Source organism: Larimichthys crocea, chromosome VIII (genome assembly GCF_000972845.2).
Source record: "Larimichthys crocea isolate SSNF chromosome VIII, L_crocea_2.0, whole genome shotgun sequence".
In the NCBI taxonomy this organism is placed as follows: domain Eukaryota; kingdom Metazoa; phylum Chordata; class Actinopteri; family Sciaenidae; genus Larimichthys; species Larimichthys crocea.
Window position 1 is genome coordinate 33302423 of NC_040018.1, and position 16665 is coordinate 33319087.

General features: G+C 43.0%; 2 protein-coding genes across 3 annotated transcripts; both read left to right on the plus strand.

Annotated features, from left to right (window-relative positions):
- Nucleotides 1-996: 996 nt before the first annotated feature.
- On the plus strand, nucleotides 997-10953 carry snrnp70 (small nuclear ribonucleoprotein 70 (U1)). Of its 2 annotated transcripts, XM_027281594.1 has the most exons (10): nucleotides 997-1198; nucleotides 1544-1697; nucleotides 1813-1875; nucleotides 2413-2467; nucleotides 2555-2619; nucleotides 2708-2770; nucleotides 4300-4381; nucleotides 8862-8963; nucleotides 9525-9624; nucleotides 9714-10948. In XM_027281594.1, exons 2-10 carry the CDS (start codon nucleotides 1551-1553, stop codon nucleotides 10453-10455), a joined length of 1419 nt encoding a protein of 472 aa, XP_027137395.1. In that variant the 5' UTR covers nucleotides 997-1198; nucleotides 1544-1550; the 3' UTR covers nucleotides 10456-10948. The 2 variants fall into 2 exon arrangements, with proteins under 2 accessions (XP_027137395.1, XP_027137396.1); XM_027281595.1 differs by lacking the exons at nucleotides 997-1198; nucleotides 1544-1697; nucleotides 1813-1875; ... (2 more) ...; nucleotides 2708-2770; nucleotides 4300-4381 and adding exons at nucleotides 4412-5452; nucleotides 5771-5862 and having other exon boundaries at nucleotides 9714-10953.
- Nucleotides 10954-11209: 256 nt separating this feature from the next.
- Nucleotides 11210-16532, plus strand: lin7b (lin-7 homolog B (C. elegans)). Its single transcript, XM_010754944.3, has 6 exons — nucleotides 11210-11502; nucleotides 13406-13524; nucleotides 14027-14098; nucleotides 14703-14912; nucleotides 15286-15449; nucleotides 15955-16532. Exons 1-6 carry the CDS (start codon nucleotides 11427-11429, stop codon nucleotides 15974-15976), a joined length of 663 nt encoding a protein of 220 aa, XP_010753246.1. The 5' UTR covers nucleotides 11210-11426; the 3' UTR covers nucleotides 15977-16532.
- Nucleotides 16533-16665: the final 133 nt, after the last annotated feature.

Below are 16665 nucleotides of genomic sequence, written 5' to 3' on the forward strand. Positions count from 1 at the left end.
TTAATATTACAGTTATTAGGCTAAACGTGAATACAATGTTTCTGTGTGTTTGTAGGCGATACTGACACATCATTCACACTAGAACTGAAAAAACATAATCATTGGTGGTAATACAGCATAAGGACTGTATTGCCCTGATCTTGTTTGCAGGAAGCTGGGATGATCTCCCTGTCTTTCCTGTATATGGCCCAGCCTGCCCACCAGAGGATGCCTTTATTAAACACAGTACAGACTACCCACACATTGTTTGCTCAAAAGCATAGTAGAGAAGCTTAGCTAAAAGACATCAGTCCTGCTGGTCGTTTCCTCAGCCACCAGGGTTCTTCAGGGATGAGAGGGCCAGCGTGAGAAACATAGTTAAACACAACATTACACTATCATGCTAGCAACATTGATAACTGCTTTGGACTTTTTTGTAAGGAAATGTTTTATTATGTTCTTTAAGTAGAAACAAAGAAATACAACAAGGTAAATACACTAAACAAACAGAAATAATAAATTAAACTGAATCACACTTTTGGCCTTGATGATCTGTAGGGGGTTCTAAAACAGGGTCCCACCATCATGATTTCTGCCAGCAGTTGGGTCCGGGGCAGGGCAGATTGCATCTGCTGATGATTTTTTCTAAAAAAGGAAAAAAATATTTCCCAGGCCGACAACCTGGCTAGATTACATCCTAAGGGGTCAAATATTAATATTTTATATATTGTCAGCTCCTACTCTGAGATGTCCGCATCAGTTACAATGTCAGCTTTGGCCCCCTGACTAACTAATGTCTACACGTAAGCACCTTCAGTATCAGAATCAGAAATACTTTAATAATCCCAGAGGGAAATTATCATACATTTTATTTTTTAGATTTATTATTATAAATTATGCAGCAGACCGCTCACAGTACACATATTGCACGAGAACTTCATTGTCATGTTGACGTCACTGCTGCCGGTTCCTGCTCCATTCAATCGTACCCGGGTGGATTTTACGTCAGGTTTGTCCGGTTTACGGCCTCCCGCCATTTTATTTTTGAGGAACACTCGCAGCTCGCACACACACTCACTCTGTGGACACCCTGCGAGGGCCGCCTTCAGCCCACTGTTTAAACCTTCTCTGCTAGTCTGGTCCGGGAGGCCTGCACACATCGCCCGCTCTTTCCTCTGGTGCATGGTCTGACGTTGGAGGAGACATCGGAGGAGAGAAGGTGAGGAGAGCAAGAGAGGAGCAGGAGAGAGGTTTCCTCGCTCCTTGTTAGCATAACGTTGTTAGCTTGGTGGCTAATGTAAGTCTCTGCGCAAAGCTGACGCTCCGCTGCTGGGATACATGAAGTGATAATATTGATATAATGAGTGTGTGACATGTGTCTGTCGGTACACTCAGCCTGTTTGTGCTGAGCTCAGTGAAGAGAACAGTTAGCACGTCGAGCTAACTGTGCTGCGAGTTCCCGTACTCCATGTTGGCCTGTGTTACTCAACCCGCAGCGTGCTCGGTCATCTTACTGATAATATTCACTTTCTGATAATAACGATAGGTCATACTGTTTGTGTAGGTGAAAGATGACGCAGTTTTTACCCCCGAATCTGCTGGCCCTCTTTGCACCGCGGGACCCGATCCCTTTCCTGCCTCAGCTCGAGAAGTTGCCCCACGAGAAGCATCACAACCAGCCGTACAGCGGCATCGCGCCGTTCATCCGGCACTTCGAGGTCAGTCTGATTCTACTATCACATTCGTTTTCTTTTGATTGAAGCACATTTAGTTGTACACTGCCACATTCCCCGTGTGTTCATGTGTTTGTGTCTGTCCTCCCTTTGTGATCAGGATCCCAGAGACGCCCCTCCACCAACAAGGGCAGAGACCCGTGATGAGCGGCTGGAGAGAAAGGTGAGAGATGCAATTTCCCCTTCACAGCCCAGAGAGATGCTGGATCAATAACCAAACACCTCATCAGTCACTATACATAAGAATAATAATTATACATAAGAATAATTCAGCTATCATGCTGTATGTATGCTTTTCTCTGGATTTATCCAACCAGTTGGTATGAACCAAAAATGTAAGGAAGAGACTGTTGGTCAAGTTCTTACTGTCCTTACTTAAAAAAAAAAAAAGACTGTACTCTTCATAATATTATTAACAGAGACCAACAGTTCCACCATGATCAAGCACTTGGTGACAGTGGCAAGGAAAAAAAAATCTTTAACAGGCAGAAACCTCGAGCAGACCCAAGCTCATTGGACACAGTCATCCACCACGACTGGTTGAGTTGATGTGAGATGAGTGAAATATTTGCTCGTAACATAAGGGGCTGCACAAAACTGTGACCCAAAGTCAGCACTAGTTCTTTATGAGCATTGCTGTGAGTTCTCCCACAGTGATTGTTGCCTGTTGACCATTTTCTCCAACCTTTTGCTTTAACAGAGGCGAGAGAAGATTGAGAGGAGACAAACCGTGGTGGAGACAGAACTCAAGCTTTGTAAGTATTCACAGTAAAGCGCAGTATGGTATGAGCTCTTTTCGCTGTACTTAAACTAATTCTGCTTTTCTGACTGTGTTATATCAGGGGATCCCCACAATGACCCCAATGCACAAGGAGATGCCTTCAAGACATTGTTTGTTGCACGAGTGGTGAGTTGAAGTACACTGTCATGTTTCATGAATAAAGCAGTGTGTTCTCTTAACATTCATGTCTAATGGTGTTCTGTGCTTGCTGTAGAACTATGATACGACGGAGTCCAAGCTTCGCCGTGAGTTTGAGGTGTATGGCCCCATCAAACGGGTATGTTATGTTGCTGTTTCTCACTTGGCTAGACATATTTACATGTTTGTACAACTATATTTGAATTGTATCCTCTGTAATTCCATATTGTGAACCTCCCAACTAGGGATGTAAACAGTTAATCGATTAATCGGTTAATTGTCAAAGAATTGAATCGATTAAATTAATCGAGTTAACTGAATCTCGGGCCATTTTCCACAGAAGTTTTTTCAGTGCGATTTCATGGTGTCGCCAGTTGAGTGCGCCATTGCTTAATCTAGGCCACACCGAACGTACCTAAATGTAACGCGGCGACAGACCCGGAGTGGGGTATGGAGCATTTCAAACTAAGTAATGATGACAAAGACGCTCAGTGTAAACTCTGTGGTACTACGTTTAAGTTCAGCAGCTCTACGAGTTCACTAAGATACCACCTTCAAAACCTGCATGCAGCCGTGTTGACGTGCTAGCAATTAGCATTAGCCACTAAGAATTAAATACATGTTGATTACTAACATGTTAATGCTAATTGCTAGCGCGTCATCGCTATCTGCTCCTGTGTGTAAATAAACATGCTCAGCCCACTCGTCACTCAACATTTCTGCGGGAAATTGTTTAATAGAGGCCCTCTAATTTTACTGTCACCTTCCTCAGGGATGATTTAAGTTGTGTTCAGTACTACATGTTACTGTAAGTTTCCAGGGCTAGTAATCTTACTGTTACCTTTCTCAGAACAAGGGAGATTATAAGTGGTGCTGCTAATGTTTCAAGTTTTTCATGTAAGTACTTTACCAGATAATTATATGTAGGCTTAATACTGTGTAGGCTAAGCCCATGTTGTATAGCATGTCGCTTAATGTTTCACATGCAACAGGTGAGCCAGTGCACAATAATTTTTTTGATGTATTTCAATTTTCTATGCAGAATTTATTTTGGTTGAATGCCATATCTGTACCATATCCCCACTGGTACAATAAAACATTAGTTGAGGAATATAACATGCATTTTTTTATTCAGTATATAAGCAGTATTTTGCTTTATGTTAAGACACCGTGAGAAATATATGTTCCTAGGAAAAAAGCCGCTTATCAGTTAACCGTTAATCGGCCGATAAGGTCAATCAACTAACGATTAATGAATTAATCGATAATTTGCATCCCTACTCCCAACAAAACCTGGGGTTAAAAAACATCATTCCTGACCAATACCATGACATCCATTCATGTTCCATCCATCTTCTCAATTATTTCTAATTGTACAACTATGAAATGTTAAAAACTTGATCTGAAATCCATGAGTAGTAAAAGATACAAAATATGTAGAAATATCTTCACTGACACATTACTTTTCACACACATTGATTTATTTGAAAAATGGAACAGCTAATCTGCAATGATGCATTTTTAGAAGCTTTATTTTTTGTTTACTGCAGACAGAGTATGATTCAACCCTGTCTTATAGTTTGTTTGCATGGCAGTGATAAGCATATGAACTCTGTGTGTAATTATTATCCCGCAGCCAACCAATATCTCCACGCCTGTTTCTTCCAGATTTACATAGTCTACAACAAGAGGACGGGGAAACCTCGGGGCTATGCATTCATCGAATACGAGCATGAGCGAGACATGCACTGTGAGTATCAAAGCAGAGCACTGAGCTCAAACCTCATGAAGAGTGATCCCTGATCAGTCACTGATCACCCCTTTCCTTTATTCTATATGGATATTTTTGTAATGATACTGGGATGGCAGCTTTCTCTAACGTGTAGGGAAGTTCAGGGCTCTACACTAACCTTTTTTAAAAATGGTTGCCAGGCTGGCAACCAGGAATCAGCTTGTGGTTGCCCAAATATATTGGCTGCCATTTTGAATCACCTTTTTATTATATTTTGAGTAATTAAGATGCTGTACAGTTCTACTTCAACTTAATAATGAAATTATAAGCTTCATTACAATAACCAAACTAAAGTCTTTGAATCCACCCTTCATTTCTGGTATATGAACTATCAGCAGTCAGGTTAGTCGAACTTTTCGCTACAGTCAAACAATTTAGTTTGCTTCGCCGAGTTTGCAAAACAGATTGGCGAGTAAATGTGCATTGTCTGGTGCAATAATGCAACAAATATTTAAAATGTAGTTACGTTTCCGGTGCATGCATTCTATTTACAGTCTATTTTTTAATTATATGATTAAACTGGTTGCCACCATTGGCAACCATCGGCCAAGAATTGGTTGCCAGTTTTTCCGAATGGTTGCCAACGAAAACCTGGCAACAGTTACTGTCGAGCCCTAATGAGCACATTGATGGTTATGGCATCAGAATACTCGGACAGACATGTTCTACAATTTGCATGTTGAAATCTGAGTCAGATGATTGTGTGATGTGTGTTTGTGTGTGATGTGTGTTATCAGTTGACTAAGTCTGGTTAAGGTGGGGAACTGCTGCATTCAGTGGGGCATCATGGGGAAAAGTGGGAGTACCAAGAGATAGAAGTGTGTTTCATCTGTGAAGTTGAACATCTTTGCCTGTCAAAGGGCACATTGTCTTTTAACTGTTAGGCGTTGTAGCTCTGTGGAAGAGCAGCTCTCCTGGTTGGACTCTAATGGTAAGCATAAGGTGGTCACCAAGCTGTAAATGGGTTTTTTTGTTTTTTACCAGACATGTGTTAAGGACTGTACGGAGACCCGTCTTTTGTATGACTAGGTATTGAGCTTGTTTGTCAAAGTTTTTATAGGTGGTCTTCAACCCTGGTCATGCTGAGATTAGTTAAACTTCACCACACTAGTGAGATCTTTAAAGCTGGTGGTGATGCCACAGTGAATAATGGAGTACTGTCTCATTAGACAAGTGAATGGTGCCATCTAACACAATGACACCATTCTGGGATTTTAGTGTGATCAACTCTTCAAGACCAGAGTTGCTGAATCACAGCAAGCATGTAGTCACAGAAAGGGGTGAACTGAGGGGGGATGTGGGGCTAAACGGTATATTAACTGTGTGTTGTTCTCATTGCCACTGCAGCCGCCAATCTGTGATGGCTATTGGCCAGAGCTGGCTGGCAGATGATGATGGTTATGATACATCTACACCCTACTACCACAGCTCAGTATATGGTTGGTATAATGGGTTTGTATGATGGGTAAGATTTCTTTCCACCCTCCATCTCCTACATAGGGAAGAGGAGCTACGTTCAATGGGTAAAGCGTCTTTCTTTGCAAGCCTAAAAGAGCTTTGAGTGCAATTACTACTACTTGGATCTTAGGCTTTGACCATTGAACGCAACCCTGACAACTAGTGTATTAAATGTTGCCCAATGATTCTGCCCTTTTTGTAAAAGCCACCTCGGGTCACTGAAGGCTCATATGTTGAGGGATTAGCTATATTGAGGGATTTCGAGGGTGGTGATCGAGAGAGAAACCTAAAGCTGCTGTGTTCTGACTCTGCCTAAACATTCCGCTCTAAAGGGTCTTTCCAGTAGGTGACAATGTGTCTGACAGAAAATAAAAGGTCCCAGTTTATGTAACTTTGCTACTCATCATAGCTTGGAGTTGCATCAGACCGAAAAGGTAGCTGACAGAGGTCAGTTTATTTTATTTTTTTTCCTGTGGAGGAAAAAAAATCAAAAACAAAACAAAGCCTGCTCGCTCCATGTCGCACAGAATGTTTGTAGTTTTAGTTTTTATTGAGTTGCTGTTCGTTCACAAGTTCATATATTTAGTTAAAAATATGATGCATTGCTGTAGATCACCCAACAGCAAATAAACAAAATAACACTGTACACTTTCAAACAGTGCAAATATAAGATCTGTAAGAATTTTTCTTTTGCTAGTCTTACATTGCAGCATAGCCCAAATGCTGACGTTTGTCGTGCATAGTCACAAATGCCCACTCTGAAAACTGCACCATTATTCAGGGTTTGTCCTGGCTCAATCTTTATTGCAGAAATGTGTAAATAGAGGTCATTGGATATATATGTAGTTTTCAATACAAATATAAATGACACTCATGAACTTTATTAAGGAGTTTTACTTATTTGGCTGGTAGGTTAGTGTCATAGCCTGTCCATAGCTTGTGCTCTGAGCTGATGAGATTCACGTGAAAATTAAAACACCTCGAGTCTATTAGGCTCAGGTTTTCTGCAAATTATCAGTGCTGATTCATCTTTCTCCCCAAACTGCTAGTATTGTCAGCATCTCCCTGAGTGGCTTGTCGGTTGTAGAGCCTTAAGTTTAAATACAGTTCACAACAAGTGTTGTTTGACTCTAGAAAATCTTCAGATCTCACCTAGGTTAATTCACAATTCATCCAAATGACTTAAATCTAAGCTGGCTTTAATAGAAAAGGCAGATGAGGGGAATGTTGTTGGTAATTCTGCTAAATGGGCTATTCATACATTATTTATTCACTACATAAGTAAAGCTACTAGTTGTTATAGTTTTACAGATGAATTCATAAGAATCGTAAGGTCAAGACATGGCTTCCATAGTTTCAGCTTATCACATGTCAGTAAATAAGTTTAGACACTGGACGCCCTAAATCACTTTGATATTTCAAGCCACTTAAATTGAAGAAATGTCAGCATTAGGAACATGACTTATTCTCAGTTTAAAAGATCTTTGCTTAGTTGGTTGGGGTTGTGATAAGGCAACTCCTGTAAGGCAGGTTTCCCCGTCTTCTGTTATCTGTTTGTTTTTTCTTTTCTTTTCTCAGTTAGTCAGTTTTGGTAGGACTGGTGGGGGTTTGGTAAGGCCCTGTCATTGGCTGGGATGTTGTCATCCTTTAGTAAATACAGGAAGTGGAGGGGTTCTGGTAAGGCCCCTGATAGTTGTTGTGACCGTATGTGTATTCTGTCGCGGAGGGATTTTGGTAAGGTCCTATGACTGGGGACTTAAGGTCCATGAGTTAAGGGTAATGGTAAGATGATCAACTGTACAGTATGAGTGAGGGAGTTTGGTAAGGCCCTCAGAATGTATATGTGAGGATTTGGTAAGGCCCTCGGAGTGTATGCTGTAACTGATGGGTTTTGGTAAGGCCCTCTTCTTGGTAAGTTACCCTCAGGGATCATCATCACATCAGACCATTGTGGCAGCCAGGATAAGCTGCCTGGACCTCACCAAGTCCTTCCATCATACAAGATGGATTGAAAGACTGTTATGTGGTATAATGGGATGACTGTGAATGTACATGAGATTGAAACATGTCAAATGTTGGAGCCCCCGCGTCGATAAAATGTTACCCCTAAATCTCATCTCGCCTGGGCACAGCTACACTGCAGCCGCCGGAGCTGATCGTGCCCATTCTAGATAACTGACAACGCAGTACGCCTCAGATTCTGATGCTGTGAGCAGCTGCATCAGGCTGGCTGGAAGTCAGAAACAGAAATGACAGAGAATCTGGTCAATGTTCAAAATAAAACAGCCAGTGCAGACTCCCTGTTGTAAAAACAAACAAAGGGAAGCGATTACATAGCCATTCACTCATGATGGAAGCACCTAAATGAAATCTGAGCAATTTAAGTCTGACAGGTAAAATGCTTCTGAAACATTCTTGGTCAGTCTGGTTACTCTCAATTGCTTCCACCTCATTGCTTTGTTATGAAGTTTGTAAAAGGTTTCAGCAGATCAAAGCCACTACAACAGATCCATGTATACCTGTCATAATATCAGGTTTAAAATATTGTAGTGTTAATTTGGCAATTTGTCTTAGCGTTGATGTGCTACTGTATCTGCACATTTACCAGTCTATTTTAGCATTTGTAATACATTAAAGATCAATCAAATCATGACTATCCACATAATCATCCTTAAGACTACCTGAACAACTTCAAGTGAAGACACAGGCTTTTCAACACCACTGTTTGTAAACGTAGACCATCAATGAAGTGAATGTTGGGTAACTCAGTGATGCAGTTAAAACTGTAACATATCAATCACTCATCGGGTGGAAGGAAGTCTACTCCCATTATCCTTCAGCTTTTACCCAGAGAGCAGCCATCTCGGCTTCGCCTGCTCCTGGTCAGTATAATGATGCACTGTTTGTTTCCTTGGCCACATTGATGCAGTTATACTCCTGTCTCACCTCTGCCTTCCCTCTTCCCATTCCTCTTCTCCAGCCGCCTACAAGCATGCCGATGGGAAGAAGATTGATGGTAGAAGGGTGCTGGTGGACGTGGAACGAGGACGCACTGTCAAAGGATGGCATCCACGACGGCTAGGTCAGCTGCCATATTTTATTCCTTGTTTTTAATTGAGCAACAGGCCCTTAAGCAAAAGACTGAAGCAGAGGCGTCTAAAAAGGACTGACACCATCATGAACATTATTCAAGTTTTTCATTCTACACATGCTCATCAGTGCTGGTGTTTTTCTTCTTCTTCAAAACACTATTATCCACAGCCTTCACTTTGTCATCAGTACAATGAAGTGCACCTCCTAACTTTTTAAGCATGAGCACTGAAGCCAGAGAGGGACAGGCAAGATGTTCTGTATCTGCACCGTCAGTGATCCTTACTCCACTAGTGGATTGGAGTGGAGTAAATAACTAGTTGTCACTTGTATTGCATTAGATGACAGTGTAGTGTTGCTGGGAGGCTTTGGGCTCTCCATAAGATGCTGAGCTTGTTAAAACAGCTAGAATATTTGTGTGTAGCATTATGCACATGTTACAGTCTAGCTTAGTGTTAAGACGGATGAGCAAAATGTTTGCCACCATTTTGGCTTTCCAGATCATGTCTGAGCAGTTAACACATATTTGACTCCTGTTGGATTTCTTAACCAGGTGGAGGATTGGGTGGCACTAGGAGAGGTGGAGCCGATGTCAATATCAAGCACTCTGGCCGAGATGATGCCTCACGTTATGATGACCGGCCCCTGGGGGGGTGAGTATTTTCAGGGAAGACCTGTTACATTGTCTTACATTGTGTACTGGTGTGTCTAACCGTCTTTGCTTTGTCCTCACTGCTCATAGTGATCGGGATCGTGGAGAACGGAGGGAGCGCAGTCGGGAGCGTGACAGGGAGAAGGACAGAGGAGAGCGCCGGAGGTCCCGATCTCGTGAACGCCGTCGACGTACCCGTTCCCGGGAGAGAGAGAGGGAGAGAGAAAGACCGGTTGCAGGAGGAGATGATGCCACTGGTGGTAGCAGGCGTCGAGAGCGAGAAAGGGAACGTGGGGGGGCAGCGGGAGGAGACAGCAGGAGTAGGGAGAGGAGTAGAGAACGTAAGAGAAGGAGCAGGAGTCGGGATCGCAAAAGGGACAGAGAGAGGGGCAAGGGACTTGATGGAGAGGAAATTGCCCAGGGAGATGGAGCCCCCGAGGGTGGTGAGCGGATGCTGGAGGACCATGAAGGAGAAGTTGGTGAGGGCATGGAGGAGCGTAGAGATCGAGAACGAGAAAGGGACAGGGACCGCAGGCGCAGCCACAGGGACAGAGACAGGCGCAGGGGAGACCGGGACAGAGACAGGGAGCACAAGAGGGATCGGGGGGAGAGAGACAGGGGGGAGCGCAGAGAGGAGCGCCATGGTTCCCTACGAGATGACATGGGCCCCCAGGATGACGTGGGTAATGAGGATGAGGCAGGAGCACCACCACACATGGAGGAGTACAGTCAGGATGGGATCATGATGGACCAGCAGTCAGTGCCGTCGGCTGATGGCTATGTCTCCAGTGAGAACGGCTACAAGATGGAGGCACCAGGAGATGAGTACTAAGCCGGTCCCTCTCCCAGCAGGCTTCCACTTCTAAATAAGTTGTTTCATACTTTCCTGTCTGGTACTGAAGCCCTGACATCACTCAGGCTTCCTGTGCCGTGGCAGACGCCATGCTAGCTTTCTCTGATCTGTCAAGAATCTGAAATATTCCACTTTGTTTCAGACAGTTGACTCATAACTGATTTGATCTCACCAAAGTTGCAGTTTTCCTGCATTGCCCAACTAATCCGTGCCACTAAATGTTTTCAGATGACCTTATTGATTGAAGCTTTTTTTTTTTTCTACTCTTTGTTTGGGATGGACTTGATGAACACGAGCTCTATTCGTTTTTAGCTGGGTAGATTGTGTTGTCTCTTATTTCCAGATTAATTAAGACTGTATTCTTATTTGGACCCAGTGACCAATTTCTGCTCAATGTATGTGAAACTGAAGGAAATGTAGTGTTGTGACATTGAGGGCTGTTCTGTTTATTCATTCTGGAATAAAACATTTTTAAAATGTCTGTGTTAGATTGAATATGTCAATTCTCTACAGTCTGATTTATACTGCATGAATGCAACCAGTGCATGTCCAAAAAGTCAAAACACAGAATGAATTGATGAGCACCTAAAAACGGTATTAGTTTGACTAATAATGGGTTTGATTAATGACTTTAATTCATTCAGGTCCACGTGGCTTATTTACCTGAACAGAAACATCTTCATGTGTAGATTATATTTCAAATAAAAAGTGTTCTTTGTCTTCAGTGTGGAGCGCTTTAAACACACGTAGATGCTCATCGTGTAGTCACGCAGTGAAGCCGGAGCTGTACACCAGCTGTGTGCTCCATCTCTGCCCTCACTCCCTCATCTCTCATGTTCAGTCTGTTCACCGTGTCATCATAAGGATGGAGCACGCCTTGTTGTGAGCCAGCTTTTCTGCTCATCCACGCAGCGTTAAGAAGGATTAGCCTGGACGCGGAGGAGCTCACGATGATGTCCTCTTACTACCACCCCGCCAAGGAAGCAGACATGGCGGCGATGACGGAGCCGCTCTGCCTGGAAAGAGGTAACGTTACGAGCCAGAGCTCACCGTGACCTACCGGCGAATTGAACGGAGGTACTGTAAATAGGCCTCCGTATTACCTGACTGACACATGCACAGATAAATATTAATTTACCCAAAAGACGGTGAGTGTTCACAAATAATCTCAAAGTGTGTGTGTGTGTGTGTGTGTCGCAGTTACGCGGCTCGGCCCGTCTAGTTTCCTTCGTTGTAAACGTCATTAGCTGTCGAATCCACGCAGACTGATCCGGATCATTGTTGACTTCCTCCTGGACACAATCCCACAACCTGAAATCCACGAGGCTGGGACGGCTGCCTGCTGATCTCAGATCTGTTTCTAACCAAACTATAGAGCATTTACGATCAATCAACGTGTGTGTGTGTGAGAGAGAGAAGGTGTGTAATAAGCACTTCTATATAAATGTCATTTGAATGAAATACTAGCTGTACATCGAGTCTCTTATGGTGAACCCGTTTGTAACGGGCCTGGAGCACCGTGGGGAGCGGTGGACGGAGCCGTGATGATGATGATGATGATGATGATGTAGGCGCGGGTGTGATGGAGGTATCGACCTCTGGACAGACAAAGTGCGGGTGCGGCCTGCAGACTTTGGGGGGGGGGGGCGGCATGAGCCTCCAGTTAAACCCATTAAACCCACAATGGACCAATGCAGGGCTCTGACGTCATTATTGAATCTGTGTAAGTTGAAACGCCACAGGACAAGGTGATGACGTCATCATGTTCATACAACTGACAGAAAGGATGGACATGGTTTCCGAAGTGCTGTTTTGAAACTCCGTGTGTCCTTGAAGAGGCAACCTCTGCTCATTCCTCTAACGTCCACTTGAGGCTGGCTCCAGAAGTGAGTCAGTCTCCATAAGTCCCCATGTTCAAATGTCCAACTTCACAGCAGAAATAAACATGTTTACAGCCTGGTACAAAAAACAGTTTTGGTCTCTATAGCTAATTTCCCCGATAATGACAACTGTACTGAGTGTGAATTTATATACAACTCACCTGTTCACATTATATTAAGGCTTAAAGTTATGTAGAATTAAGAGCGTGGGTGCTTTGATTGACAGGTAAGTGTCATCACAGGTGGCTTGTTTGAGCAAACCAGGCTACATTTAGCTCCACCCATACTCCAACTCTTTGCTCATTTACTCAGGAGCTGTCGGGGGCAGCACACCGAGCATGTGAATGCAGATGACTCTAAATGGTTGTCAGATGATTGAGTGGATTAGGCCCTGCCATATCTGTGTTGATAGCTTACCTATGCATTTAAAGTTGGTTTATTATGGCGAAGATAATTATGTCAACTTTATTTTATATTTTAGTTAATTGTCAGTGCATGCACTGAACTTAATGCCTTGAAGAAAGGCTCGATTGTTCTCTGCATGCACACTAACGTGCGCACAGATCAACTAAACTGTAGGAATGAATTGTATGAAATATCTCATGCAATAGCATTTTAGCGCCCAATGTAGTATAATGTGTATCCCTATATCCATATGATATAAATAAGCAACTTTATTTTTTCTACTTTATTTTCATTGAAAGCTACCAATATTTCTAGAGTTTTTTGTGACAGCCAGGCCATGTTTCTATAGCTCATGTTTCTACATATTGTCATGTAACTTGTGCCACCGGCAGAACCTTCAAGGTGTGGTTGCATTTGATTATCAGCTGAGGGCTGCTTCATGATGATGGAGTGAATTTAAAATTAAAATGATTATGTTATATTAAAAAATATTATTTGTAGTTAATTACATTACTTATTACTAGTAATTGCATAACACATAAATCATATTTGGCCCGTGGAGTCCCAGCTGAGGATCTGTTCCTTACAGTGACAGCTGCCTGTGACACCTTGTTGGTAATCTGTGTGTGTTTTGTGTGTGTTAGATGTGTGCAGGGTGATTGAGCTACTGGACCGGCTGCAGCGGAGCGGTGAATTGCCTCCTCCAAAACTGCAGGCCCTGCAGAGAGTCCTCCAGAGCAAGTTCTGTGCCACTATCAGAGAGGTATGCACGTAGAGGGGAAGTCTAATATTCATAATCTAATATTTCCTTCCATCTAACATATTGAGGGTATGCTTTCAGGTGTCACCACATTTACTCCCGCACACACGCTAAGCATCTGCTCTTTGGCCTGTAAAAACAAACATACGTAATGATCTTTGAACTGCATCTCATGGCTTTCATCAGCAAATAGCTGTTTCCCCTGCCTCCATTCTTTATAAGCTAGGCTAACCCTTATTCCAGCTCTGTGCTGACACACTGACATGAGGCTGATGTTCATCCCTCCTCCCTCTCGAGTGAAGGTGTTTCCTCACAATGTTGAACTATTCTTTTAACTGTTCTTTGAACTGTTTTAGCCTCATTTATCAAAGCCCTGATCAATGGACAAACATGTGGCTCATCGTCACAGATGTGTTATCATTCAATTACTTAATGGTTCAACCTTTTTGTTTGTAATGCTGTATATCACTCATGTGACTCATGTGCTCTCTCTGTTGTCCTTCAGGTATATGAGCAGTTATATGACACTCTAGACATTGTTGGAGGACCAGAGGTGCGAGCACAGGCAACAGCCAAGGTACATGCAAACTACTGACTAAAGAGTTCATGGTCATCTCCAGCATAAACAGGCAGAACACTGTTATACAGTTATACTGAGATACAATATAACGTGTGTAGAGGTGTGTGCGCCTGATTTCATGATTTAAATGTGATTTAATCAACACAGTGGACAGCTGTATTAAACGGCACTGCACTCTGGTGCAGCAATTCCTTAAGTCAGAGGCTGCAGATCAACATGTCAACATACATTATCTGTCTGCTGCCTTGAGACAGCTGCAGAGACCTAATGAACTGAAGGAGACTGTAACTTTTGGAGATCTCCACTTGATCTGTAGAAGTCCATTATTAACATCAGCCAAGTAATGACTATAGCAAACTAAAGGGTGTTTTAAGACAGACTACTGTGCCCCAAAGTACCACACAGACAGGTGAAGTTCATTTCAAAGTCAGGAAAATAGACTGCTACTTGTGATGCGTCACTGCACTGAAAAACAGGTCTGCTGTACAGTCCACAGCCAACAGCTGTGTGTGGTACACTCAGTTATGTAACTTGAGGCTCATTTTATACAATTTCATGTGGAATATTTTTTTGCTGATCCTATGCTTGCCGTCCTGACCAGGCCACAGTGGCAGCCTTTGCAGCCAGCGAGGGCCATGCCCACCCAAGGGTGGTGGAGCTGCCCAAGACAGAAGAGGGTCTGGGCTTTAACATCATGGGGGGCAAAGAGCAGAATTCCCCCATCTACATCTCCAGAGTGATCCCCGGGGGAGTGGCCGACCGCCAAGGAGGGCTGAAGAGAGGAGACCAGCTGCTGTCCGTCAACGGAGTGGTAAGAAGCTCAGTCCCATTGTGAACTACAAAAGACCAGCTTGAGAGGAGCAGCACACACCCAAACAAGTTTATTTTAAAACCAGTTTTAAAGGTGCAATATGTAAGATTGGACACCACAGATCAAATTCAAAACACTGGAGAGCAGTCTCCCCCCTCCCCAGACTGCAGATGACACTGAACCTTCATGAGCGCAAAACGTGCGTAAGAAATTGTATTGTATATTATTTATAGAGAGAGAGAAATACGACGTTACTTTCTAATTGTACCTTAGAGGTTTCAAAGTATTCAAAGTCATGCTGTAAACAATGACAATACTTATTGTCTTCTCATGACAAAACATTTATAGATATTGTGTGTTGATGCCCATGCAGAGTGTTGAAGGGGAGCACCACGAGAAGGCTGTGGAGCTGCTGAAAGCTGCCCAGGGTTCAGTCAAACTGGTAGTCCGCTACACCCCAAAGGTCCTGGAGGAAATGGAGGCTCGCTTTGAGAAGATGAGGAGCGCCCGGAGACGACAGCAGCACACCAGTTACTCGTGAGGCTGCACCCAGTCACCACTGTTAATTAAGTACAGGCAAACACTGTACCCCAATCCAGACTACATATTCACTCTATACATCATGTACTGCATACTCACCATCACAGTATACATTCATTATTTGGTTTATAGAAAATCAACAAACTTCAATTTCATACTAACAGGAAATGATGCGGGAAAAAAAGTGACTCAATCAAAGACAGCAAAATGTTTTTTCTCTCTCTCTGGACCTGTGAGGGGTTTTCTCTACTCACTGTCTCTGCCAGCGTCACTGATCACAGATTACATTAATATTAGGTGGAAATGGGAATGTGTGTTAACCCTCTAAGAGCTGTCTCACGCTGGCATGAGACAGTGATTTCTTCAATAGATGGATGAATATTCTTCTCATTGCATCCTCAGGGAAGTCTTACAGAAGCCAGTGTAGTACTAAGCTCATGTGTAGTGATCATTATTGTGGTCATATATCCATCATGCAGCACAATCCTCTGTCTCCCTGCAGATCTCTGGAGTCCAGGGGCTAGCGAACATAATGCCTCCATCCACCTCATCGTCCAGCCCTCCTCACTCTTCTGTTCCAGTGGGAGGGAAGACCGTAGACGAGAAGCAAAAAACCAAAGTAGCCTACCAACACTTGTTACCTGAACTTCTTCATGAAGCCATCGCTGCAGTTTAGGATTTTTCCCCCTCCCTCCTTCCTGTTTCTTAGAGAAATAGAGTAAGCTTGTTGTCAGACCACGCCTGTAATTCCACCTGCCCAGTGTGAGCCCATCCTCAGTATCCATCCTCTTTAGTGTGGCTTAACTAGAACTAGTATTTATATTCTCATGTCATTTTACTTTTGCATTCTCACATGGTGCACTGCACTCCTCAGCAGTGTCTGCAGTTAGACCTCACCGCCATTTCTCCATCACATGTCCCAGCCAGAGGGCTAAACATTAGCATAGTGAAGAACTACACTTAAGTCAGTGGCTGGCAAGAGTCATCTCAGTCAGAGGTTTGAGATTTTTTTGTATTCATTTATTTGTGTATTCATTTAATTGTATAATTAATTGTGAAATAAAGTCTGTGTAAAATGAATGCTGTCCTTTTCAGAAATATATTTTTGTTAACAGTTCAATCCCAAGTATTACACATGACATAAGACACTGACACTGACACTTTTGCGAAATAATTATTTCTAAATGTGGAAATACATCATCATATATATATA